This window comes from Cyprinodon tularosa, unplaced genomic scaffold, assembly GCF_016077235.1.
Source record: "Cyprinodon tularosa strain WSP-4 unplaced genomic scaffold, ASM1607723v1 ctg281, whole genome shotgun sequence".
Taxonomy (NCBI): domain Eukaryota; kingdom Metazoa; phylum Chordata; class Actinopteri; order Cyprinodontiformes; family Cyprinodontidae; genus Cyprinodon; species Cyprinodon tularosa.
In genome coordinates this window covers 158,515-185,599 of record NW_024038987.1, presented here as the reverse complement: position 1 = coordinate 185,599, position 27,085 = coordinate 158,515, and the positions used below count along the sequence as shown (strand labels likewise).

Genomic DNA, 27,085 nt, shown 5'->3' with positions numbered 1-27,085 from the left:
AAGTTTAATCTTTATTAGTAAAATAATGGTTAAATTGATTTGCAATTTCTTGCAATCCCAGACAGTTTTTAACAACTGTCTGGGATGTCAGCAGTCTGATTTTCTTTCTTTTTTTTTAAAGAAGTAATTCTACTTGATCTTATATTAATAATCTATTTCTAAAATAAAAAAAAATAAAAGCATAAAAATATACTAAATTACCCAGAAAACATTGGTTAATGCAAGGTTTTTACATTTAAGAAAATAAGTTATATAAAGACTTCTTGAAAAAAAAGAATATCTTTACATAACTAATTTCTTTTAAAACAAACATAAAAACCAAGCATTAACCTCTTTTTTCTAGGTAAGTTAGTATAATTTTCATTTAAAGTCTTCAAAATTGAATTTTAAACCGTATTCATGTTACCCACACTTCATCCTAGCTTTGTTTGATTAATTCACTTTTAAATAACTGAATTGCTGCTTGGGGAAACATGTCCAGTACATTTGTTTTATTTTCTTCATTTGATATACTAACCTTTTTTCTTTTTTAATCCCCATAAAGACTGATAAATGATCAGGTATATGCGTCCACTTTCAACACCATTGGTAAATATATTATCTATCAAAGTTGCACTATTTTTATTAGTTGCGTTGGTCTTTAATTTGATATAAGCACAAACTTACATCTAATATCACTATAACAGCAATGGCCAATAACTAATGCTGAAGAGTAAAAACTCATTCATTATGTTATTGCATAGAGTTAATTTCAAGACATCTTTTTAATTTTGATGATTATGGCTTACAGATGGATAAAAAATAGTTGTTTCAGAAAATTAGAAATGTCAGATTTATGAAAAGTTTTCTTTCTATACAACGTTTGGGCTCCTTATGCAGTTCTTAGAGAACAAATTTAATAAGATATTTTTTTTTTACATAATGTTTGTCCTTAAAAAAATGAACAAACAGAAGAAAGAAGACTTCACACATTGGGCCGTTTATTTTCAATAGGAACTCCTTAGTTTGAAACATCATTTTAAATCTGTTTTAGCGATACTACATCAGCATTTTAAAACAGTTTTAGAATAGATTTATCAAAACAAATATGAAACAGAGCAGACAAGCTGTTGAATAAATCACATCAATTCATTCACATGGAACAAAATATATTAATTTAGGATTAAATTAGAATTGGAAGGAAGGACATGACAGCAGAGGAGCTACTACACCAAGACTTAAAGGAAACCACTGGGATTATCAAACACCAGTAAACTCACAAACAGCCACTGGCTCACATATGAAGTGAACTGCAGCCTTATCACAGACACACAAAGCAATACTTTTTTTTTCTCTCAACTTGTTCTGCAGTTAAATGCTTTTCAGAGGAAAAGAGAAATGCAGCCGTCCTCTGAGGACAGAAAAACAGCAGCCGCTAACGCATCGTCTACATTCACTGGTTATTAAAAAAATTAAACTATGACACCTGACCGCAGATCCTTTCAAATGGCTTCAACTGAAGGATGGAGAGATAATGATGATTCCTTCATTCCCTGCGTATAAAACATACGTCCTCAAGTTCATTTACCTTTCAGACTCTCTAGTAGATCAGTAAGACACATTCCTCCATAATTAAAACAATCTAAGGTAGTGATAACCAACCTACCAGCTCCAAGTCAGTTACATCATTATAAAATAGCCCTCCCCTGTAGTGGAATAAAACATCTTCTAAAGACTCCATTATAGCCGATCATGACCACTGGTCACGCTGTTGATCCCCTTTAGGGTTTGATGAGTTTTGTTTAAACTAAACTAACTCAGAGCGATCCCCCGCTGATAGATATTTAGTGTGAGCACAGAAAATTCACATTGGAGCATCAGTAGAGCACAGAAAGATACTTATTATCCCTGGTTGTTAAGAGTGTTGTGAGACCTGCCCAAGGTGGCTTAGAATCAGTCAGTTACAGAAAAGGTAAAGCGAAGATGCAAAATGACCAACAAACCTTTCCTGTCACATTTTTGTCTTCTTTACGTCGGTGAATATTAAGCTTAGAAATAATCCAAGGCTTCAATATTTGCTGATTCACAATGTTTCTCCTTTTATGATGTACTTCATTAGGCATAATAATGTCATTGAGCAGATTCTGTAATAAAGCTTATGTCTATCAATTTCACAAAACTTTTCCAGTTCCCCACTAATCTAGTCAGGTGAGACCAAAGCTGGATTTTCCGCTCTATATACAAATACCTACATGATAGATGTGGAGGAAAACTAACACTGAGGAAACCATCCTTTAAGCACGGTGGCTGCAGCATTATGATGTGGGAAGATGGGTGAAGCTAAAAGAAAACCCGTTGGTGCATCAAAAGACTTTAGACCTGTATGGATGTTAACAAATGTTGTTCAAAGCTCCAAAGGTTTGTCCAAACTAACTGGGATTCCTGTTTTCAAAGTTCAGGCTCATTACTGTAAACAATAAGACAAGTTGGAGGGAAACTAATCAACCTGTTGCCCCTTTGCAGAACAAACTACTGATCCAGCTGCTTGTTTCTAATATCTAAGGATTCCAACAATATGGAGCTGCATAATTCAGCACATCTCAGTCAAGTCCAGGCTACCTCCTAAAGGACTCCCTAGATATGATGCATTTACAGTCTGCATACCAACACTTTATTTAAACAAGTAAAGGGGTTTGGCTGCCTTTGATGTTAGAATCTAATATAGAGTTTAGAGATGAAGCCCAGCCCAGCAACCAATGTATTATCATCAGAAAGCAGTGTGAAATCTGCTTGAACAAATTAGTAACAGCCGCTCATGTGGTCACAGTTCATTAGTTGTGATCTTAGCTTAAGCTGAAATAAAGCTGTTTCAAAGTCTGCTGCTTGTAAAATCACTTTGAACAAAGGAAGGAAACCCTGGTTTATTTATCTGCATTCATTGCTACTTTGCTCCACTTGAAACAGTCGATGAAATAATATTTCCTCCAACTGAACTTAGTTTTAACACTTGAAGTGCTGTAGCACGTTTCCCCATTTCCTTTTTAATGGTTGAACTGGAATCTGGGGTTTTCCAGCATGCAGTTTTCTATAATCGCTCAAAGATGGACCGTATTATACAACAAAGACATTTCCCGCCTCTTCCTGAGCTTCTGCATGCAGTAAATTCAAGTGGTATATACACTGGGGTCTGAACACATTATCACCCGAAGAAGAGGGGTGCACACCTGATATTAAGGCAGCAGAATGTAAACAGGGAAACAAAAAACACCAGGGGGCGCAACTGAGCACAGCTGGTTGGTATGAAGGGGAGAAAACAGGGAGAGGGAGTAACAAGAAGCCGAGCAGAGCTTATGTCAGGGCGTCTCTGAGCCGAAGAGCAACAAGATCTCATGAGAGATGATGAAGGTGAAGAAGTAAACGCAGAGATCGGAGAAGACGTCGCCCATCCTCCTGTAGGTGTCCATGGAGCGGTTGATGACTTCGGCAGGGATGCCGGAAAGCAGCAGGGCAGCGGTCAGCACAGTGGTTTTGGTTTTCTTCTCCACCTGAAGAAGCAGAAGGACATGAATTATCAGCAGGTCCGTGAAATAAAAACTATATTAAACATAGCAGCGTAAAGAAAAAGACGCAATCACAATGCATGCTCTTATATCTCTTAGACATGTGAGGTCAGACTGAGGCTCACACTAAGGATCATCTGAGATGGAGAAAAAAAAACGGAATCTTCATGCAGCTCTTTGATTATGGCAACTAAAAGGATACAGTTTATTACTTTAGATACGAAACATGTCAACTTTAAAAAGAAAACTATTTCTCCACTTTTTCAGAAAAATATGAGTACAATTCACCTGAAAACCAAGAAGAGCTTTAAGAGAAATAGCAATTGAAAAAAAAAAATATATATATATCCAATGGTTCACCCAGAACTTCATTTTGGTTTTGTTAAGGTTAGTGATTTTTTAATATTTAGCGTAAAAAAAAAAAAAATTACTTTACATGTGAAGAAACTGAATCCCACACCATGATGCTGCCCCCCGCATGTTCCCCAAAATATAACTGTTAGGTTAATTGGCTTCTCTAAATGGTCCTTAGGTGTGTGTGTCTATGCGTGAATGGATGTATGTCCTGTTTGTCTCTGTACTGCCCTTCCACAGACTGGTGACCTGTCCAGGGTGGCCCCCACCTCTTGCCCATTGACAGCTGCTGATAGGCACAAGCACCCCTCGCGACACCAACTGGGATAAGTGTGAAGGAAAATGGATGGATGGATGGATGGATGGATGTAGAAATAAAAAAAGCTACCGTACTTGGATCGTGTGACATTAAATCTAATCTTTATGGCTGGTTTTTCATTGGTATTAATCTGGTGTTTAGAGTACTTTCAGAAAAAAATGCTAACTTAATGGTACTAACACATACAGCATATATATATATATATATATATATATATATATATATATATATATATATATATATATGAATATTTTTTTTTCTTATTTTTTGGTTTAATTGTATGGGATATTTGTGATATAAAAGGGGGAAATTCTTTTTAGTTGACAATATTTTCTTTTGAGATCCACTTCACACTGATGAAAAACTGGCTATTATGACATAATAATAAAACTAAAATGAAGGATTTAAATTTCAGCATCAAATAAGCATTATTTGCATTCAGTGAAAAAACAAAACGCAAAGTGTTGTTACCTTTGGAAAGTATTTAGACAATCCCATGTAGGCCAGTTCAAGGGTCAGAAATGGAGCAAATATCGACTGGAAGAAAGAAATCAAGGAGCAGTGTCACTTCAGCTATCAACATACAATAACAGTGGTTGATTGTACTTTTCTGAGTATCTTAAGAAATCATGAGATTGGTCAGAAAAGTGTTATGTTTACAGCAGATTCACCCACCAGATACTTGCAGACAAAAACCCTGACAAAAACAGCGAGGAGGATGCTGCCGATCAGCCTGAAAACCCGAAACGGATCAAACTCCTCTATCTCAGAATCTCCCTCCTGAGTGGGCTTCTCACTGGCCAGCTGACTCCGGAGTTTCATAGCATCGTCCAAGCGAGATAAATACTGCTGGAAGCCTCTGCGTGGAGAGCCGCTGACCTCATCTGATCCAGCCCGCTCACCCTTCGCTCTCTGTCGAAGACCTGCTAAGTCACCCTCTAGAGAGGCTCTACGAGGCTCACTGAAGTCTGGCAGAGGGGAGCCCCTCCTCTCTGGGGTGGCAGTGTGGGAGCGGGCGCCTGGAGCCTCTGACAGGAAGGGAGACGGTCTCTGGGAGGCCGAAGACAGGGTCCATGGCTCTGTTCTGTCCAGGTCCAGGTGGAAGCGGGGCTCTGTGGGACGCCGGGAGGCTCCTGCAGAGGAAAATCACAGATCACAAGTTTGATATAAATGCAACTTTACAGCTAACAAGGTAAAATAGAGGGGTCAAATGTGGTCTACAGGGTCCACCTCTGTCTGAAAGCTGAGTGAAACTGCTTCAAAGAATAAAACCAGGCATCTAATGTCACTACTGTTGGCAATACTGTAATTTAAGTAAAGAAAAAGCTAAAGGTTAATTTAAAAACCTAATCAGCAAAGCAAAACAAATAAATTTAATAAGGTAAAAATGTCATTAAAAAAATTAATAACCAAAGTCCCTGTATCGGCATTCATTTTCTGAAGGTTCTTTAGTGCCAAAAAATGTGGATGTAATGTTTGGGTTTCCAAAGAGCCCCTGATCCAAGAAAAGGCCACACTTCCTATTCTGTATCCACTTTTCATGGAGCATATTGTTTTTTTTTATTTTTTTTTAGTCTATAGCATTTGATGCAAGATCTACTTTTTAGTGCCAAAAATGTAAAAAGTGTTTTACTTTTTTTTTTTATATAGAGGCACTCATTGAATTTTATTTACACTATTAGAACAAGTGACTGTTTTACGGTTATTACACTGACCTTGATTTTTGCCATGAAAATAAATTGTTCCTTTAATGTAATTTGGATCTTGTTCTGTCCTCCAATAATAGCCTTGACTTCAAATATGGAATTTTAAGTATTTAATTGAAAGCCCTTAAGAGGGTTAACCCTTTCTAATTATTCATTTCTAACTATTAATCATTGCAAAAAAACAAAAAAACAAGCAGGCCTCCTGGTTGCAAAAGGGCCCCACATCATCACACCTCCTTCACCGTGCTTAACATAAGGAGTGTTTCACTAATCTGATGCATTCGTTCAGATGTGGACAGTTAATCTATGGGTGAATCACTGATTAGGAGATGGTGCTACGTGTTATTTCTATTAATTGTTAATGTTCAGACATGAAGTGTAATGGGGGAGATTTGGCTGTAACCGCGTACCGCTGTTATCAGGCTCCTTTTTGGTGGAGCCTACGATTCTGTTCATCCTGTCCTCCGAGTTGAGCAGCAGTTTCCTCCTCCGTTTCTCCGCACGCAGCTGAGCCGCAGAAATGGAGCCCGTCTTTTCCTCCACGGACTCCATGATCGAGTGAGGCTCGGAAAAAACACAAAAATATCTGCAAGTGGCCTTACAGCTCACTGTCGATGAGACAAAAGCTTCTGCGTCAGGAATATTTGATGGCAAACAGAACAGAATGAAAGGAGGCAGCGCACAGTGATGTCGTCATCTGGTGGGGACAAACAGGACGAGGGTTTATTTACTCCCTGGACGCTGCCTCACAGGCAGGCATACAGAGCCGTTTCATTCAAAATCAAATTATAAAAACTGTTATTAAAGTATCAACATTCCATCAAGCAACTAAATGAGTGTGTCCATTTATTTTCAATATTCATGATATTTGTATTTATCTGTAAATGTATATTTATTTCAAATTATTAAAATGTATTCAATTAAGAGTGTTTTAATTTGTGACACTTTTCTGTAAAGCTGCTTTATGAATTTGGCCCTTTATTTTTTAACCGTTTTTATTTCAGGTTCTTAAATTCTGATTGCTTTAAATTTTCTAAGGAGATCCAGTTGATAGTATAACCACTGAATTTGCAGAATCCACTCCTTCCCAAGTATGTAAAAAAACATTAGATGAAAAGCTTTCCTAGCATGCATGCAGTGATAGTCGAGGAAGGAGGAAACCTCCAGTAGAACCAGGCCAACAGGGCGCTGAAGTTATTAAGGCAAGGCAAGGCAAATTTATTTGTATAGCACAATTCAGTACAAAGACAATTCAAAGTGCTTTACATGATTAAAATACAGGAAGATAAAACAGAATCAAAGCAAGTAGGAAAAAATTAAAGTTAAAGTAGACATGTTTATTTTATCAAGAGAAATGCAGAAACACAAAACTCTTGGTACCAGTCAAATATCACAAAAAGCATAATACATCTCTATGTATCAAACCGTTCAGAATCTTATTATTCCTTCTTTTCCCTTCTTTTTATTAGGTATAATTAACAGTAAAAGCAAAATTGATTTTGTGGTACAAGTCAAACCAAGCCTAATAGAAGTTTTTATGCTTTTATTGATTTTTGTTAAGTCAGGAAACATTTGAGTATTTTCAACAAGTTTAGTTTTCAGGCTCTTGAGAGCCAGTTCCCAGCTGTGCATTTTGGACACTCGTTTGTTACCAACACCTTTCTTCCGAGCTTACCCCATTCCGTACTCATATTCTTAACCATTAATAATTCATTTCACCTGGTGATCACATGTTTTTATTGAATTGTGCACAGAAATGATCAAAGCTGACATATAGTTCTATCCATCCATTTTCTATCATGATTATCATGGGATAATTCAATTATATTTATCATTTTATAAACACTTTACAAAGCTTTTTTTATTTTTTAAAGATTGCATGTTCTCCCTGTGCATGCTTGGACTCTCCGGGTACTCCAACTTCCTCCAACAGTCCAAGAACATGACTTTTAGGTTAACTGGCTTCTCTAAATTGTCCTTAGGTGTGAGTGTGTGCATGGTTGTGTGTCTTTGTTTGTCTCTGTGTCACTCTACCGGTAAGCAGGAGAAAGTGGACGGATGGATACTGGCATTACAAATTCATGGTCATTCGTTACTTTTTAACAAAAAAACACACTCAGTTATTAAATAACACAGTTACTCCCATCAATGGTATTGATGTCCATGTTGAATTTGACAAATTAACTGGCTTCAATAGGAGGGATTTCATTTTTCCTTCTTGTTAGATATGCCAAAACTACAGCGACAGCTGCAGCAATGACGGCCACGCAGACTAGTCCACCATGTCCTCGATAGCTTCCAATATGCTCTCTTTGGTCATCTTTGACATCTGCAGATCAGAGACAATTGGATCGGCTTAGACTGGTGAGTCACAACAATTTAATTTTCTTTTTAATATGTATTCTATATTGTCTCATCAGGTAGCATATTTAGGAAAAAAACAGATCTCAGGATACTAACTCACATTAAAAACCAGAGAGACAAACCAAACTCCCTAACTCACCAGGAAAGACAACATCCAGGTTGATGATGCTGATTGGCTGCATTTTTAAAACTGCTCTCTTTCCTCGGTTTGTGTCTCCTTGGATAACTCGACATTCATACCTGCCTCTATCATCAGTCGTCACATTCTGAAGGGTTAAAGACACATCTCCAGCTTTTATTTTGCTGTCCAGGAGATTCACTCGGTTCTTAAAAGCTGGCTCCTGGTTCTCTAAATCAAGCTGGTCGTCCCTGTACAAAAGAAGATACTCTTTCGAATCAGCCCTGCTCCACTCTGCAACTTTTACAGGGCTGTTTTCAGGAGCGTGGCAGGGAAGAGTGACGTTTTGTCCAAGTTCAGCTGAGAGGTTTTTCTCAGCTGCAGAAATAAAACACAAAGAGTTGATATGTTAAAACAACAAAACATGCTTTACATTATAAAACACTTTATATTGCATATTGCATCATATTTCAGAAATTTAATATCCATTACTTCTAGAATTCAACCAGGAATGGTAATGGGTTTAATTGGTCCTTTAGAAGGTTTTCTGACATTTTCAAAATAAAAGTCTAAATGTCTTTTAGTTACTGTTGCATTTTCAGCTTGTAGTAGAACTCAGTGGGATTTTAGCGTAGTTCTTATGCTTGGTATGCAACGTTACACTTAACATAAAACAATTACTAGGCCTGTGGAAGAATGCTTGCTTGCTTTTCACAGCCCTGAAATCATTCCACCGCTAAGAATAATAAAAAAAAAGTGATCACTAATGATCAACTATTTGATTCATTAATGTGTTACATTAACACCTGAATGAAATTACAACAAAACAGATATATGCAGGTGACCTTTGATCCACAAGATTCGATATGTCACAATGAGCCTTTTTGATTCAACCGCATTTATTTGATACATTTTCATAAAAATAATACAATCATAATCTCACTGGATTTTAAGGTTTTCAAGGTTTTGACAGGAAATCTGGTAGCCTAACTTCTCCAAACCTCTAGCCATGCAAGGACCACCACATACCAAGCTGTCCTTTAGAAATTTTCTTAGGATTTTAAATTTTCAAGTTATAAAGAATTATAACCCATATATATTATATTATATTATATTATAAGCCATCCGTGTTTTGTTTACATTCAGAGATGCTAAGTGACAAAGTACAAATCCTTTACCTTAGTCAAGTAGAATTTTTGGCTATCTATACTTTACTGAAGTAATTATTGTAGTTATATGTAGTTTTAGAGCTAGACCACTTCTAGTGTGATATGAACACATAAGTGTTATAAATCAGTTTTATTGAAGTCTCACTAATCTCTCACTAAAGTTTTTACAAATCTGAAACCTGGTTTTAATTATCCTACAATTAGTTTAGAATAATTTAGTCCATGTTTGATGTGTCTAAGTGTTGTAGTTTTAGAGCTAAACCACTTCTAGTGTGACATGGACACTAAAATAAAGTGTTAAAATCAGCTTTCACTGTTTCACAAATCAGAGAAAAATTTCACAAATTCCAAACCTGGTTTTAATTATTATTTAAGTACTTTAGAATAATCTAGTCCAGGTTTGATGTGTTTAGGTGTTGTAGTTTTTTTTTTCGTAATTAGAGTAAATAAAAAATGCTGAAGGCAGGAAAAAATTAAGTGGAATCGCCCTTTAATCATATGCCAAATCGGAAGCCAACTTCAGCTTCGACAAATATTCCAGTTTGATAGTTTTGCCGCGCTTCAAAATGTAGGCATACACTTTTATTTTGAAAACAGGAAGTCGGTACACGATGTAGCCATTTTCCCTCGCCCGGTTATTTTACCGTAAAGTCTCAAATAGGGGTGCACTTGAAGTGTTGGATGAGAGGTTTTCCCGGAGGGAAGAGGGGAATTAACCGGAGGGAAAACTCTCTGTTTCCAATGACTTCCAGCACATGTGGTTGACAGAGGGACACCTCTAGAACACAACCACAAACTGACAGCAACATCTGATGTGTCATTTCAAAATAAAACACAATTAAAAAGGCACTTTTTGACTTTAAGTTGCCTTGCCCATTGCCAGGCGCGCTGGAAGCTGTTTCAAGCGAGGGGGGCTGATGGCTGGGTTGGAAAACACGTGACGTCATTATGTTGAGGGCTGTGGCTGACGTTTTTAACATAATATTGTAGGCCTACATTTGTCGCCAAAAACTGCCATTTAAATTGCATCGGAACAAAGCATGAACATTTTAAACTTTATTTCTTCTCTTTTAATCATTCAAAACAAACAACAGCTCCCAATCAACAGGATAAGGAATACTTGAATGAAACATGGCCTAAATATAGCCTAAACTGAGCATTGAACGTCTTGAAAGTCCATTTGACTATGGATATGGGGAATGATTTTATATCTGAAAAAAAAAATTAACTAAATTATTATTTTATCACTAAATAGCTTAATACAGACATAATATTTAGTGATATGCAGCCTTATTCTAGCGTAGCCTTCTTCAGCCACAGGACTACGACGAATAGGCACAGCATATAGAAATAAATAAGAAATAAATACCGCTAAATAAATGCTTGGCGGCAGTATAGGGGAATTAAAACCATTTCTTACCTCGGAATAGTCAGAAATACTTTTCTGCTGCCTATTGCTAGCCATGCCTAAACGAATGTGAGGTTGCGGAAGCTTCCGGGGGAGTAGTCTAGTTTTTTATGAAATATTAAAATAATGAATCATTAGTTTATATCAAACACAGTCTTTTAAAAAATAAATACATAAATAATGTCATGTTTTTAAGTACAATATTATGTTACTCCACAGCCCCCACCATGGGGGGCTGATGCTATGACGAGGGAGGCTGCAGCCCCCGCAGCACCCCCCTTCCCGTGCCACTGCCCATTGCTGGAAAACTCTCTGTTTCCAATGACTTCCAGCACATCTGGTTGACAGAGGGACACATCTAGAACACAACCACAAACTGACAGCAACATCTGATGTGTCATTTCAAAATAAAACACAATTAAAAAAGCACTTTTTGACTTTTTTTAACCTAAGTTGCCGTGCCCATTGCTGGAAAACTCTCTGTTTCCAATGACTTCCAGCACATCTGGTTGACAGAGGGACACCTCTAGAACACAACCACAAACTGACAGCAACATCTGATGTGTCATTTCAAAATAAAACACAATTAAAAAAGCACTTTTTGACTTTAAGTTGCCTTGCCCATTGCTGGAAAACTCTCTGTTTCCAATGACTTCCAGCACATCTGGTTGACAGAGGGACACCTCTAGAACACAACCACAAACTGACAGCAACATCTGATGTGTAATTTCAAAATAAAACACAATTAAAAAAGCACTTTTTGACTTTAAGTTGCCTTGCCCATTGCTGGAAAACTCTCTGTTTCCAATGACTTCCAGCACATCTGGTTGACAGAGGGACACCTCTAGAACACAACCACAAACTGACAGCAACATCTGATGTGTCATTTCAAAATAAAACACAATTAAAAAAGCACTTTTTGACTTTTTTTAACCTAAGTTGCCGTGCCCATTGCTGGAAAACTCTCTGTTTCCAATGACTTCCAGCACATCTGGTTGACAGAGGGACACATCTAGAACACAACCACAAACTGACAGCAACATCTGATGTGTCATTTCAAAATAAAACACAATTAAAAAAGCACTTTTTGACTTTTTTTAACCTAAGTTGCCGTGCCCATTGCTGGAAAACTCTCTGTTTCCAATGACTTCCAGCACATCTGGTTGACAGAGGGACACCTCTAGAACACAACCACAAACTGACAGCAACATCTGATGTGTCATTTCAAAATAAAACACAATTAAAAAAGCACTTTTTGACTTTTTTTAACCTAAGTTGCCGTGCCCATTGCTGGAAAACTCTCTGTTTCCAATTACTTCCAGCACATCTGGTTGACAGAGGGACACCTCTAGAACACAACCACAAACTGACAGCAACATCTGATGTGTCATTTCAAAATAAAACACAATTAAAAAAGCACTTTTTGACTTTAAGTTGCCTTGCCCATTGCTGGAAAACTCTCTGTTTCCAATGACTTCCAGCACATCTGGTTGACAGAGGGACACCTCTAGAACACAACCACAAACTGACAGCAACATCTGATGTGTCATTTCAAAATAAAACACAATTAAAAAAGCACTTTTTGACTTTAAGTTGCCTTGCCCATTGCTGGAAAACTCTCTGTTTCCAATGACTTCCAGCACATCTGGTTGACAGAGGGACACCTCTAGAACACAACCACAAACTGACAGCAACATCTGATGTGTCATTTCAAAATAAAACACAATTAAAAAAGCACTTTTTGACTTTTTTTAACCTAAGTTGCCGTGCCCATTGCTGGAAAACTCTCTGTTTCCAATGACTTCCAGCACATCTGGTTGACAGAGGGACACCTCTAGAACACAACCACAAACTGACAGCAACATCTGATGTGTCATTTCAAAATAAAACACAATTAAAAAGCACTTTTTGACTTTTTTTAACCTAAGTTGCCGTGCCCATTGCTGGAAAACTCTCTGTTTCCAATGACTTCCAGCACATCTGGTTGACAGAGGGACACCTCTAGAACACAACCACAAACTGACAGCAACATCTGATGTGCATTTCAAAATAAAACACAATTAAAAAAGCACTTTTTGACTTTTTTTAACCTAAGTTGCCGTGCCCATTGCTGGAAAACTCTCTGTTTCCAATGACTTCCAGCACATCTGGTTGACAGAGGGACACCTCTAGAACACAACCACAAACTGACAGCAACATCTGATGTGTCATTTCAAAATAAAACACAATTAAAAAAGCACTTTTTGACTTTAAGTTGCCTTGCCCATTGCTGGAAAACTCTCTGTTTCCAATGACTTCCAGCACATCTGGTTGACAGAGCGACACCTCTAGAACACAACCACAAACTGATAGCAACATCTGATGTGTCATTTCAAAATAAAACACAATTAAAAAAGCACTTTTTGACTTTAAGTTGCCGTGCCCATTGCTGGAAAACTCTCTGTTTCCAATGACTTCCAGCACATCTGGTTGACAGAGGGACACCTCTAGAACACAACCACAAACTGACAGCAACATCTGATGTGTCATTTCAAAATAAAACACAATTAAAAAAGCACTTTTTGACTTTTTTTAACCTAAGTTGCCGTGCCCATTGCTGGAAAACTCTGTTTCCAATGACTTCCAGTATATCTGGTTGACAGAGGGACACCTCTAGAACACAACCACAAACTAACCCTAACCCCCGCCGGTTCCTCGCCGTCAGGCGTGTCAACCCTCCCGTCTCCGAACTTGTCCACACCGAACCATGAAACCTGACAACTCTTAGCGGTGGATCACTCGGCTCGTGCGTCGATGAAGAACGCAGCTAGCTGCGAGAACTAATGTTAATTGCAGGACACATTGATCATCGACACTTCGAACGCACATTGCGGCCCCGGGTCCCTCCCGGGGCCACGCCTGTCTGAGGGTCGTTTTGCAATCAATCGGAAAAGGAGGGCTCCGGCCCTCCCTCTCCGCGGCTGGGGCTGTCGCAGGCGGCCTGGACCGCCTTCGTCCCCCTAAGCGCAGACGAGACCGGGACGCCCGTCGCTTCCGCCGTCCGCCGTCCTCCCTTTACTCAGCGCTCGCTCCTTCCTTCCCGAACGGTCAAATGGCCAGGGGGGTGGGGCGCCGTTCTCCTCTCCCCGCTCACGTGCGGGGCACGGCTGGCGGTGGGCTCTGGCTCTCCGTGCTGCCCGCGCCCGGCGTGCCGGCGGGGTAGGTGTCTTTCCGGCCGGCGGAGGCGGGCAGTCCTAGCGGGGGGAGCGCCGGGGTCCGAAGGGGGAGGACGAACCGGGCGACGGTGGCGCGGTCCGGGACCGACCTCTGCCGTCGCCGCGTCGGGGAACCCGGTCGCCTTTTCTCCGAGCTCGCCATCAGCCTCCGTGGGAGCCACCCGCCCCTACGGAGCCACGCACACGGGGGCCCGGCGCGTCCGTGGCGACCTCCGAAAGGGGGCCGTGGCGGTGCCCAGACCCTCCGCTCCATTGGACTGCGACCTCAGATCAGACGAGACAACCCGCTGAATTTAAGCATATTACTAAGCGGAGGAAAAGAAACTAACCAGGATTCCCTCAGTAGCGGCGAGTGAAGAGGGAAGAGCCCAGTGCCGAATCCCCGTCCGACCGGCGGGCGTGGGAAATGTGGCATACAGAAGGCCGCTTTGCCCGGTGTCGCTCGGGGGCCTGAGTCCTCCTGATCGAGGCTCAGCCCGTGGACGGTGTGAGGCCGGTAACGGCCCCCGTCGCGCCGGGGCTCGGTCTTCTTGGAGTCGGGTTGTTTGGGAATGCAGCCCAAAGCGGGTGGTAAACTCCATCTAAGGCTAAATACCGGCACGAGACTATCGTCGCTTTCCGGGGCCGTGGAACAACGTGCTCACTACGCCCTCTCTCCCCGTGGGGAGGGACGGGGCCCCCTCGCCCCCGCAGCTGTCGACCGGGACGTACTGTCCTCATTGCGCCCCGACCGCGTCGCGCCGCCAGGGCCCACGTACACAGGCGCAAGGGGTCAGCGGCGATGTCGGCAACCCACCCGACCCGTCTTGAAACACGGACCAAGGAGTCTAACACGCACGCGAGTCAGAGGGCCGAACTAAACCCCGTGGCGCAATGAAAGTGAGGGCCGGCGCGCGTCGGCTGAGGTGGGATCCCGGGCCCCCCCGTGGCTCTGGGCGCACCACCGGCCCATCTCGCCCGCCCCGTCGGGGAGGTGGAGCATGAGCGTGTGTGATAGGACCCGAAAGATGGTGAACTATGCCTGGGCAGGGCGAAGCCAGGGGAAACTCTGTGGAGGCCCGTAGCGGTCCTGACGTGCAAATCGGTCGTCCCACCTGGGTATAGCGGCGAAAGACTAATCGAACCATCTAGTAGCTGGTTAAGGGTTAGGGTTAGGGTTTTTTCAACTTAGGTTAAAAAAGTCAAAAAGGTGCTTTTTTAATTGTGTTTTATTTTGAAATGACACATCAGATGTTGCTGTCAGTTTGTGGTTGTGTTCTAGAGGTGTCCCTCTGTCAACCAGATGTGCTGGAAGTCATTGGAAACAGAGAGTTTTCCAGCAATGGGCACGGCAACTTAGGTTAAAAAAAGTCAAAAAGTGCTTTTTTAATTGTGTTTTATTTTGAAATGACACATCAGATGTTGCTGTCAGTTTGTGGTTGTGTTCTAGAGGTGTCCCTCTGTCAACCAGATGTGCTGGAAGTCATTGGAAACAGAGAGTTTTCCAGCAATGGGCACGGCAACTTAGGTTAAAAAAAGTCAAAAAGTGCTTTTTTAATTGTGTTTTATTTTGAAATGACACATCAGATGTTGCTGTCAGTTTGTGGTTGTCTTCTAGAGGTGTCCCTCTGTCAACCAGATGTGCTGGAAGTCATTGGAAACAGAGAGTTTTCCAGCAATGGGCAAGGCAACTTAAAGTCAAAAAGTGCTTTTTTAATTGTGTTTTATTTTGAAATGACACATCAGATGTTGCTGTCAGTTTGTGGTTGTGTTCTAGAGGTGTCCCTCTGTCAACCAGATGTGCTGGAAGTCATTGGAAACAGAGAGTTTTCCAGCAATGGGCACGGCAACTTAGGTTAAAAAAAGTCAAAAAGTGCTTTTTTAAATGTGTTTTATTTTGAAATGACACATCAGATGTTGCTGTCAGTTTGTGGTTGTGTTCTAGAGGTGTCCCTCTGTCAACCAGATGTGCTGGAAGTCATTGGAAACAGAGAGTTTTCCAGCAATGGGCACGGCAACTTAAAGTCAAAAAGTGCTTTTTTAATTGTGTTTTATTTTGAAATGACACATCAGATGTTGCTGTCAGTTTGTGGTTGTGTTCTAGAGGTGTCCCTCTGTCAACCAGATGTGCTGGAAGTAATTGGAAACAGAGAGTTTTCCAGCAATGGGCACGGCAACTTAGGTTAAATAAAGTCAAAAAGTGCTTTTTTAATTGTGTTTTATTTTGAAATGACACATCAGATGTTGCTGTCAGTTTGTGGTTGTGTTCTAGAGGTGTCCCTCTGTCAACCAGATGTGCTGGAAGTCATTGGAAACAGAGAGTTTTCCAGCAATGGGCACGGCAACTTAAGTTAAAAAAAGTCAAAAAGTGCTATTTTAATTGTGTTTTATTTTGAAATGACACATCAGATGTTGCTGTCAGTTTGTGGTTGTGTTCTAGAGGTGTCCCTCTGTCAACCAGATGTGCTGGAAGTAATTGGAAACAGAGAGTTTTCCAGCAATGGGCACGGCAACTTAGGTTAAATAAAGTCAAAAAGTGCTTTTTTAATTGTGTTTTATTTTGAAATGTCTTTCAGCATAAATACAAAGTCTAAAACTCGAAGCCGTTGTAAATCTATTTCCAGTAGATTAAACATGGACCGGATGCGCGCTTTTATTGTGAAAGCAGCATGTAAATGGCGGACCGGATGCGCGCTTTTATTGTGAAAGCAGCAGGTAAATGGCGGTACCATAATGTCTTGAGCTGTCGCGCATGTGAAAATCGAGAGCGGGCTGTTATTTTCGAAGTGGGGCTAACTTTACCACAGTTTCCATCAATGCTTTGGAAATTTTTATTTCGCTATAATAGATTCTACAAATAAATATACAATTAATTGCAAAGAGCAAGGTCCCATTAAAACGATGAAGAAAAAAAACAATGACGTTTATTTAAAATCCGAAACAAACTTACCGAAACCATGAGCAAAGTTGATTAAACTCAAAATTAAGAGAGTTGCCCCGAGTCCATCCATCTTAGGTCCTCAAAGAGTGATAAAAGGAGAGGTGTCTTGCCACCTGGGTGTGGTCAGCAGGATTAAACCAGTTTTAGAGTAAGTTGGAGAGGAAAATTCCCATAGATGGGATTGAGTATTTATGTTTAATTTCTTTCAAATTTCATTCACTGCAGAGGCAATGCTCATTTTGGGACATTAGTATGCTCTTTGCAGGCTAGAGGAAATACAAACACCATGTCTGCCTTCATTAAAATGCACTTCTAGGGCCCACAAACAAATATTTACTGACAAATCACTCCATGACAGTCAACACAACAGGATGACTTTTTAGGAACTAGAAACAAAGTCAAATAATGGTTGATAGAACGATTACTGGACATGGGTTTGACTAAAAGGTTTTAATAAGATTACCATTGTTTAAAGTTTGGCTTTGTTTCTCACATTAATTGCCATGATATGTGCTGCATTACATTATTTGATTAAGTATAAATAAAGTTTGTAAGGATATAAGCATTATATAAGCTGTTTAAATTGATTGCTCTGTCTTTTAAAATCTTCAACACCAAATGAATACACCTTTAAAAGAGGCATGTTTTCCCCATGTAGTTATTCCCATTTTGTTCTCCACCGAAATTTAAACATCTCTCAAGATCACTGTAGGACTTTTTTTTTTCTTTCAAATTTTCTTATTTTTCAGTTACCAGTGGAATAAAGTCTCTTTACGAGTCTAAACTTAACCATGATTAATATAATTTTATTACAATTTGTCATGAAAGTTATAGACCAGTTTATTCTTATGAAAAGCAACTAATATTCATCACAAAAAAATAGAATCAGTCTGAGTCAGAAACCTTGGCTCGCATATGTGGAACATTGCTAAAAAAAAAAAAGAACCAAAGAAAAAAGCTTAGACTAAAACACATACTACATGTAAAAAGTCCCAAACTGTTTATTTTCTTAGCATTCATTTCAACTTCTTATTTATACTAAAATCAGCATTTATTCTCCTTTACATAGTGAAGTCTGTTCAATACACAAGTATCAATAAGCAGGATTAAAAGATCAGAATGGCTTTGTTATGCCTGTGTTAAAGATATCCCACATCCTATTATATTAAAATATTTCATATATAGTCAGTATTTAAACAGAGGTTTAATAATAAAAAGTGAGTTCCCATACAAGGCAATTAAAGAATTTAATCAGATTGGGAGTCTCATAAATTAAACAGTCAGAAAATGAAGAAATAAACAGAACAGCAAAGTCATCAGAGGTGATCTGAAAGTCCAGAGAGAAAGGATGACTGAGGAGTTTCTGAAAGACCGAACTTTTCCGCTGCTGCTGCTGCTTCTACACATTCCAGGCAGCGGAGACAGCCGAGTCCTTCCACCTTCAGCTAAGGAGTCTACGCATTTGTTCAACACACGATTATAATGACTTTAGAAAAAGGAAAACACTCTCCTTTGGGTACATAAAGACTGTTCAGCTCAGATGTGTCTTAGCGCCAACCTTCCTCACAAACCCATTCACAGCAGATATATTCATATCCACCCCAGTTTGATTTGTTAGTGAAGACAAATGTGCTTTTGGAACAAAAACACTGAAGACATCTTTCTGCCTGTGCTGCATTTGAACGATACCTCAGTTTGACCGCATTGTTCCACGAGGAAAAGAAAGAAAAACACTGATTCGTTCGATTAACATTATAATCATCATGGACGTCTCTCTACTGCTCGTCTCCCAACATACTGATACAGCTAGTCCAAAAAGTGCCAGGCCTGATCAGAATCAAGCCTGTGATGTCCGTCGCTCCGTCCGTCCCAGAATCGGGTTCTACTAAGAGATGACAGCTGGAGGAGGCGCAGAAGGCTTCATAGAGCGGGACACTTTCTGCTGTATCACACGCTCATACATCCTAACAAAACACACACACAGGCTCATACACACGCCGCACGTCCAAGATGGCCCCTTTTCAACACACTGCTGATTATTTGGAGATTTGCTGTTGGAGGTGGAGAAGGAACTCATAGTATGACAGCGCCGACTCCGTTCGGTCTTCAATCATGTTCTGCATAAAGATGGGTTTCAGCTGGCTCTCATCCCTGAGAACAACAGAGAGAATGAATATAGCAGACAATGGATTATAACTGACCAAAGAAAACATTCAGTCTAATTTTCTCTCAGGTATCAAGCATTTAATCTTAATATAAATGTGTTTTTAAAGTCTATTTTTAGTGTTCAGCAAATTTCAGGAATCATTCTGGTAGGATGTCCAGATCTCTTTTTAAGGCAGAAGGTAGAGCTTATTTTAGTGTGGTTATAACGGCGTCATTGACCCAACCTTTAACATACAACACAAACAAATCGATAGGTTTGATGTTAGGGTGGCCTTTCCTGTCCCAGAACCGGTTCTGATCCACTTTTGAGTCAATCACCTTGTTATAGAAGCACTTGTCCTAGAAGCACTTTATTTCTCTACCTACTTAAAATAACATAACATTAAATATTAGAGGAGTTTAGGTATCTATTTGCACCTGTATGTATAATTGCCACAGCAGTTGAAGCAGAGAAAACCTAAAATTACCACTAATTTTAAATCTAGTTCTTAGATTAAAGTATTTTTAATTAGGGCTGAAAGAATTAATTGGATAAATCAATTATTGAAATAATCGTCAACTAATTTAGTAATCGGTTAAAAGTTTACTGGAGTATTTAGACTGCAGATTATGCCTTTAAGCTGACAGATGACCCACTTACCAAAACTGGAAAAAAAAATATATATATACATATATATTTGCATTTGAGACAAAAAAATTAAATGTTTTCCTCTGCCAATATGCTCTATGCAAAACTCCAAAGGTGGAAAGGTTTTAGTTTCACCTCCTATCATTTATTCAAAAATCTTCTTTAAGGAACCTTTTGCTCTCCGATCATTAATTGAAAAAATAAGTTTAGAAGGCCTCTGTATAAATGCCAGGTACAGGTTATAATGGATTCTTTTTTTAAAACAAACAAAAAGCCCAAAACAAACCTCAAACTTTTCTTTCTTACCTGATGATGTGGAGGGAGGGGAAGAATGGCCTCTGATCCCTGAGCCAGCCAATGAAAGCTCTGGTTCTCTGTGACTCTGCAGTGTCCAGCTCTGGGAGGATATCCTGTCAAAACAGAACAATCAATCAGCTTTCTAAGAAGGGAAAAGAGTCAAAACTGAGTAACAGCTTCAGTTTGCATCAGTCTATGGTGTCGACTGTGAAGAGCTCAGTTTAGTTCTTATGTTCTCGGCTCCAATGTTCATACTGCAGAGATTATCATGTCCTTGTGCAGGCTTTCAACACACAGTTATGTAAAAATTCAGGTTTCATTGGCTTTTCAAACTTATTAGTTAAATTCTCATACACTCTAAATTTCTGGTGAACATTTCAAAATGAGGCAGACTTTAGAACTAAAACCAGGGAAAGGATGGATGAAAAAAGAAACCTTAGGTATAATAGAAAGCTAGAAGGAAAGATGGATGACAGAATAAAGGGAAATGAAAGAAAAAGGAAGGAGTAACACGAAAAGGAAATGATTGAGGAATAAAATAGCAGAACTACAAAGGATGAAGAGAGGGAAGGATGTTAGGAATTAAGAGGAAAATGGGAAGGACAAAGGAATGAAAGGATGAAGGAGAAGAAAGACAAGATGATTAGAAAGAAATCCAAATAAGGGGGCAAAGGAGGTGAAGTCACAAAAGGAAGGGTGTTACTTCTTCATGGGAGTCCTAGAGACAGAAAAGTGAAAAGATGAGGGGAGGCTTAGAGGGGATTACTGAAAAAAGGGAAGAAAAGAAATTCAGAAAACAAGGCAGAAAAAAATGGGACTTTGGTGGGGGTGGGAGGCAGGTCAACTTTTAGAAAACGAGTTGGAGAACAATTTCGGAAATACAAAATATCAGACATAGAAAATACAGAAATCAGACTTTTACCACAGTGACCTTGCTTGAGTCTTTCAATCAACTAAGTAATAGACATAAATATTATCTTTCAGGTTTTTCTCTTTAAAGGAATAGTACACCCAAAACATGATTAGCCTTCATTTTCTACTCACCCCCATGCTGAACAACACCCTGGAGTACTTTTTTGATATCTCAAATGCATCTGGAGATCTGGGAGGCTTCTTGCTGTCTGCTGACATTCAAATAATGGAGGTCCATGGCGCCCGAGACAGAAAGGTCCATAAAAGTCCACAAAAACGTGTCAATATTCCTCCATACTGCTCGTCCAATGTAATCCAAGTGTCCTGAGTGGGTAGCATCCAGAATTTACTCGAAACGAAGTCATTTAGAATGTTTTTAGAGCATAAACAGTAGTGTATAGGATTTCCTAATAGCGCCCCCATGCGCGCTCACGACGCTACGGAAGCCGGCAGACCAAACCGGAAGAAAGTGCGCATTCAGCGTCTGGTCTGCCGATAATGCAAGCGTAGAAGAAGAAATGTGCTGTTTACCTGTGCAAAGAAAGAAACAACGAAAGAAAAATGTCTGAGGACTTCAGTGTTGAGGAAGAGCATGAGTTCTTTGCCGAGCTGAATGCGCTGGTTTGGTCTGCCGGCTTCCGTAGAATCGCGAGCGCGCATGGGGGCGCTATTAGGAAATCCTATACACTACTGTTTATGCTCTAAAAACATTCTAAATGACTTCGTTTCGAGTAAATTCTGGATGCTACCCACTCAGGACACTTGGATTACATTGGACGAGCAGTATGGAGGAATATTGACACGTTTTTGTGGACTTTTATGGACCTTTCTGTCTCGGGCGCCATGGACCTCCATTATTTGAATGTCAGCAGACAGCAAGAAGCCTCCCAGATCTCCAGATGCATTTGAGATATCAAAAAAGTACTCCAGAGTGTTGTTCAGCATGGAGGTGAGTAGAAAATGAAGGCTAATCATGTTTTGGGTGTACTATTCCTTTAAGAAACTTAGTTATAACATGTTTCTCACCATTTTCTCAGGCACAGCAGAGTAGTTTGGAACCCCCAGGACCTGTGAGAGGAAGTTAGGCTGGCAGTTGCGTCCGATCCAAAGGTACATCACCTTATTGGAAAGTAATAAAACAACAGTCTTAATACAAAAACATGACAACAGGTAAAGCTTTCATGGATTTTGGCAATCCCACTGAAACAAACGGATACAATAAAAGATGATTCCTAAACTTACAAGTCCAGCATCCATAAGGAAGGCTCCCTCCCTGCTGAGCTTCTCCACTGACAGCTGTAGGACTCTGGGCTGCGGGATGGTCCGGTCGTTCACGTTTAGAGCTCCCTGAGAAAGTAAGAAATAGGAGGAAAATAAAGAAATGCAGCAAAATTAAAACAGTATCTTCCCACTGAGACCTCCTCATCCTCACCTCATCGCTCAGGTCGTCGACACGATACAGAGAAGGATGGATCATCAACATGGCAAAGGCCAACGGCTGGTACTTCAGCTGGTACATGGCAAACACACGGTCATCAAGTCTGGTACTGGTTCCTGTCCTGAAGGCTTTCTGCAAGGATCAGACAGAAATGTACCAATTTGTTTTAATTAGCTGGTTTCTAATAACCAGAGGGATAAATATCTGATTCTATTGACTTTACCTGTTTGAGCAGAGCCAAGATGTAGAGCGGGAAGAGTCGGAGGCAGGCTGGAGCCAACAAGCCCGGCTGCTGGATGGTCAGCACAGACTGTCGGTATGAAGAAAGCGAGTCGATGGCAGCGTTGGTCATCGCGTCTCTGGCGTCACTCAGACTGGCCGTCACTGAGCGGTCCACCGCTGGAAAAATGGTCAGAAAGTTGTTAGAGCAGGACTTCTACATAAGAGGTGGTTAATGACGTTGAAAGCATAGAAAAACATATTTCACATAAAGTTGTGAAATAGAGGGGATGCTTTTTAATCATATTTGGGGTACAAGTTTTAAACTTTAAATGATCATATTAATGCTCTAAGCATAATGAACTTGAGAAATAGAGGAATATCATCCCAGTTAAAAGCTGCACTTTATTTTTTTGGTTAGGCCCCCCTGTGGCCTTTTATAATGAGGTTTAAATTCCCTCATGTAATGCAATCCTAACACTCTGTACTAGTTATACTGACATGCTGTGGTGAAACCTGAACAAGGGAGAAGCTGAAAAGATTCACACAATTGATTCAACATATACAGGGGGAAAAAATAGGGCAAATATACATTTTTTTTTTCCTGTCATTTCAACAGCTTGAGGGCTTTGCTGCCCTCTACTGGAATCTTAATGCACTTGCTAAGTAAATTATGAATGCCTGTAGATACTAGGGGTGTAAATCACATCCATCATGGCGATTCGATTCAGTATCGATTTCCTGACCCAACGATTCGATTATTTTCGATACTTAAGAATACACCACGATTCGATTCGATTCGATTAATCGGTTAATTTTTTTTTATTATTATTATTTTATTTTTTTTACACCTTACAGGCTAAACAAAGTTTGAAGTTTGAAATAAATCAATGAAAGCTGTAAAATCATTATGCATTTTCTTTAGAAACAACAGCAAATAACAGAAGTAGAAAAGTTGCATCAAAAATACTGCAAAAATACTGCACAATATCAGTGTAATGAGTTCAATGCAATACCTCGGCTCCAGAGAAACTGTCCAACATATTTTTTTAGAATGTAATAAATATATTCAGGAAAGAGAGATGTTGTGTAGAGAGTTAGACAGGAATAAAAATAAACTAGATATAAGGGAATTGTTTCAAAGGTCATCTGGGGATGTAGTTTTTGGTAGTATTTTAAATTTTCTAAGAAGAACGGGTATTTTAGGGAGAATATAATAGTTTGTCTGGTCCATACTCCATTCTGGAAGGTGGCGGTAATGCACCTATAAGTTGTTTGCCAACCGCCATTAAAAAAAAGAAGAAGAAGAAGGCTCCAGAGTGTTGACGTCACCGCCCCCTTGAGAGACGCTCCGCTGCTCCTCTCCCAGATTGTAGCTGACCGCAAACAGTGCACCAGACAGGAGGCGGGCTTGTTTTGTTTTTATGACCGAAATTGCGGAAAACAACTCGTGAAGTTTGACCCGCTAGAAGAGCGAGGTGCGCGAGAACGCTGGGAGCCTTTTTCCAGCTGAATCTCCGCTCTTTTTGCCCCATTGTCCCTCCGTCGTCGGACTAAACTCGTCCCCACTTCCTCATCGCCTCGGCCGTATCTAGACCCACAGCGTGTAGCCCAGACCACGCTTCAATACTGAGCATAATTTAAAAATGTCTGTGTGAAGCTTGCTGCAACAAACTGCTGTAAGAGTATAACCAGGAAGCGCGGTAGGAGGGCAAAATAGGTTTAGCGGCACCGCAGCACGGGAGGGAGAATTACGCCCAGGAGCAAATGGATAAAAATAGACCGGAGGGGAAAAAAAAACATTAATCGATTATCTTGCGGACGTGTCGATGCATCGGATCGTCGGCTTTTGGATCGATGCATCGATACAAAACGATTATTATTTACACCCCTAGTAGATACTCTGCAACATGTCCTCTCATAGGGCCACTGTGTTTCCATTTGAATTTCATCAAAGCAACTGCACTATATTTATTCTGGCATATTAGACTTAAAGGGGCCACAGAGATTTATTAAGAAACCTGTGTCACCTAAAATGACTAAAGAGTATAAATAGAATATATTTTCTAATAACATGAAATGTTGAGGGGTGTAAATAAATTTGTGAAGTTTATTTACAATACAAGTTTTCAATGTTCTGAATAACTTTTATATATTATTTATAGACGCAGCCTATCACGCATCATTGAGATTTATTACTAATTGTAAAGCTTGCACCCATCACTGTGAGCTGTATTCTCGTGTAGGGTGGTCTGCCTTGGCTACACGGAGGCTTTGTCATTGGTATATATTTATATATAAGGCTATTCTTGGTGCGCTTCCATCTTATTTATGTTCACTTCTTATGAAAAAAAGTACTGGTCATTACTCTCTCCGTTCTCAGGCTGTTGTCTTGTTTTCTGTCCCACGTGTCAGTACTGAGCTGGGTAAAAAGGCCTTTGCTTACTCTGCTCCCTTTACATGGAATTTGCTGCAAAATAACATGAAACTTAGTAAATTGGTTCCTTTGAATACTTTTAAGTTGAGAATTAGATGTTTTGAGTTAGACTCCCTCACATGTCAATGTTTTAATTGAAATTTTATTGTAAGTGCATATTTGGCTTTTATGTGTGTGTCTTTTATACGTATGTAATGATGTGATGTAATTTTGATGCCTATCTTGGCCAGGTCTCCCTTGCAAAAGAGATTTTTAATCTCAATGGGTATTACCTGGTTAAATAAAGGATAAATAAAATAAAAATAAAAATATAGCCCTACTGATAAATAAGAGCTCTTTGGCATCACATTCTGGAGCTGGATGATTAGAATTGATTAGAAAAACAAACACAACCTCTATTGACACCTCAGGTGTGTCTTTAGCCTGGAGCAGTACGTACCCATACAGGCCAGCAGTCCAGTGATGGCCTGAACATCAGCTCCAGCGAAGACATCCGACAGAGAATTTACAACAGGGAGGCACATGGTGTGCACTCTGATCCTTCTTTCTCCTGAGAAGGTAAATAGTTTGTTTTTAATAAAATGGTGAGAAAAAGAAATTAGATAAAAACATCCGTTCTGCCAGGCGGGTGTTCATACCTTTGCTGGAGGTGTAAAGCAAAGCAGCCTGGAAGGAAACCACCTGCATGTCATCCAGGTTTTCCTCGATGGACATCTGAACTGCGAAGCCTGCATCCGGGTTGACGTTGGGGAGGGACAACAGATCCGTGGAACGCACAAAGAAGTTTCCATGGAACGTGTGGATGGACAAACCTGCAGGATGACAAAGCAACAGAATTCAATTACAACAACAATATTTTAAAAAACATTTTTAGGGGTTTTAAAAATGAAGAATGAAATAAATATGGAGTGAATTTCTTACCTTTGGTGCAACGTATTCTCATGACTGCCTCAAAGCCGATTTTCCGTGTTAAATATCTCTTCAGATCTCTCTGGAAGCGCTCCACCTGAGCTGGGTTATGCTGATGGTGATAGGAGGGGTAGTAATAAACGCTTCCTGCTGAATACCTGGATATGCATCCTGGAAGAAAAAGAAAACAGAAGAGCAGGTGTTTAAAAAAAGAAATTTAAACTCAAACACAGAGCAGAAGGTTTCGAATTAGCTGCGTCTCAAGCTTCCAACCAACATCCCTCTCTGCAAAAATATGTTGATGACGTGACCATCGTGAACTCTGAATCCTAAAATCCACCCATCAAATGTCTTTCTGACTCACCGAGCGAGGCCAGGTCGCAGTACTGAGCGCTGAGCAGAAACAGGTCGACCGCGACCTGCTGGCCAGAGCAGTCCAGGGCCAGCTTCTTATAGAAATCTGTTGCTGGGGATAAGTGCTGGACATCCTGGGAGGGAAATCCAACAGGCAGCACAATGAGCACAGAAATATCAACGCATTTAAAAAAGAAACATTCCAAAGATCAGGAATTACCACTAAACTATGTTCTTAGACAAATCCCACTCATGACAAACCAGTGAAGTTATCAATTTATCTGAAGAAACTAACTATATAAGTGTTTTCTGTATAAATGTATGTCATTAAAATATGGCTGTTGATTAAGCAGTTAAAAGTATGAAAGTATAAGGCAAACTGAAAGTGAACTGATTTTGTAGAAGCTGCATATAAGAAATGCTTAATTAAGTCTGTCATCTTCAAGTCTCCATAAATCAACTACAAAAAACTCAATAACTTTATCATTCACTTTATTCCTTTTAGCAAACAGCCCAGAAGGTTTATTTTTAGTTATTGTTTAAGAGCCACAGTTCAGTAAAGCTGCTATTAATAATAATAATAATAATATTAATAATAATAATAATAATAATA

The 27,085-nt window shown here is 39.8% G+C and overlaps 2 protein-coding genes and 1 non-coding gene across 4 annotated transcripts in view; 1 reads left to right on the top strand and 2 right to left on the bottom strand.

Moving 5' to 3' along the window:
- Window positions 1-1,520: 1,520 nt before the first annotated feature.
- On the bottom strand, window positions 1,521-6,607 carry camlg (calcium modulating ligand). The gene is made up of 4 exons (XM_038290485.1): window positions 6,329-6,607; window positions 4,888-5,345; window positions 4,684-4,749; window positions 1,521-3,524 (listed from the first exon to the last, which is right to left on the bottom strand). The coding sequence occupies exons 1-4, from the start codon at window positions 6,468-6,470 to the stop codon at window positions 3,333-3,335; spliced, it is 858 nt and encodes a 285-aa protein (XP_038146413.1). The 5' UTR covers window positions 6,471-6,607; the 3' UTR covers window positions 1,521-3,332.
- A 7,128-nt stretch (window positions 6,608-13,735) lies between these two features.
- Window positions 13,736-13,889, top strand: LOC119786911. Its single transcript, XR_005281252.1, has one exon. It is a non-coding gene; the product is annotated as a 5.8S ribosomal RNA (ribosomal RNA).
- Window positions 13,890-18,095: 4,206 nt separating this feature from the next.
- Window positions 18,096-27,085, bottom strand: part of sec24a (SEC24 homolog A, COPII coat complex component) — a 29,109-nt gene continuing 20,119 nt past the window's right edge. For both annotated transcript variants that reach the window (XM_038290463.1, XM_038290464.1), the window contains 10 exons: window positions 26,483-26,606; window positions 26,131-26,289; window positions 25,848-26,021; window positions 25,649-25,759; window positions 22,777-22,952; window positions 22,548-22,685; window positions 22,358-22,462; window positions 22,142-22,234; window positions 20,213-20,316; window positions 18,096-19,263 (listed from right to left, as the gene is read on the bottom strand). In XM_038290463.1, the coding sequence (XP_038146391.1) occupies window positions 19,149-19,263; window positions 20,213-20,316; window positions 22,142-22,234; window positions 22,358-22,462; window positions 22,548-22,685; window positions 22,777-22,952; window positions 25,649-25,759; window positions 25,848-26,021; window positions 26,131-26,289; window positions 26,483-26,606 (1,299 nt within the window). In that variant the 3' untranslated portion in view covers window positions 18,096-19,148. The remainder of the gene's footprint in view (window positions 19,264-20,212; window positions 20,317-22,141; window positions 22,235-22,357; window positions 22,463-22,547; window positions 22,686-22,776; window positions 22,953-25,648; window positions 25,760-25,847; window positions 26,022-26,130; window positions 26,290-26,482; window positions 26,607-27,085) is intronic.

What these genes read in the sequence shown, in the direction of transcription:
- camlg (XM_038290485.1), bottom strand. Translation starts at nt 6,470, where the DNA reads ATGGAGTCCGTGGAGGAAAAGACGGGCTCCATTTCTGCGGCTCAGCTG. An exon ending in AAAGGAGCCTGATAACAGCG is followed by an intron (nt 5,346 to 6,328) that starts GTACGCGGTTAC and finishes TTTCCTCTGCAG; the next exon opens with GAGCCTCCCGGCGTCCCACA. An exon ending in TTTTTGTCTGCAAGTATCTG is followed by an intron (nt 4,750 to 4,887) that starts GTGGGTGAATCT and finishes TCTTTCTTCCAG; the next exon opens with TCGATATTTGCTCCATTTCT.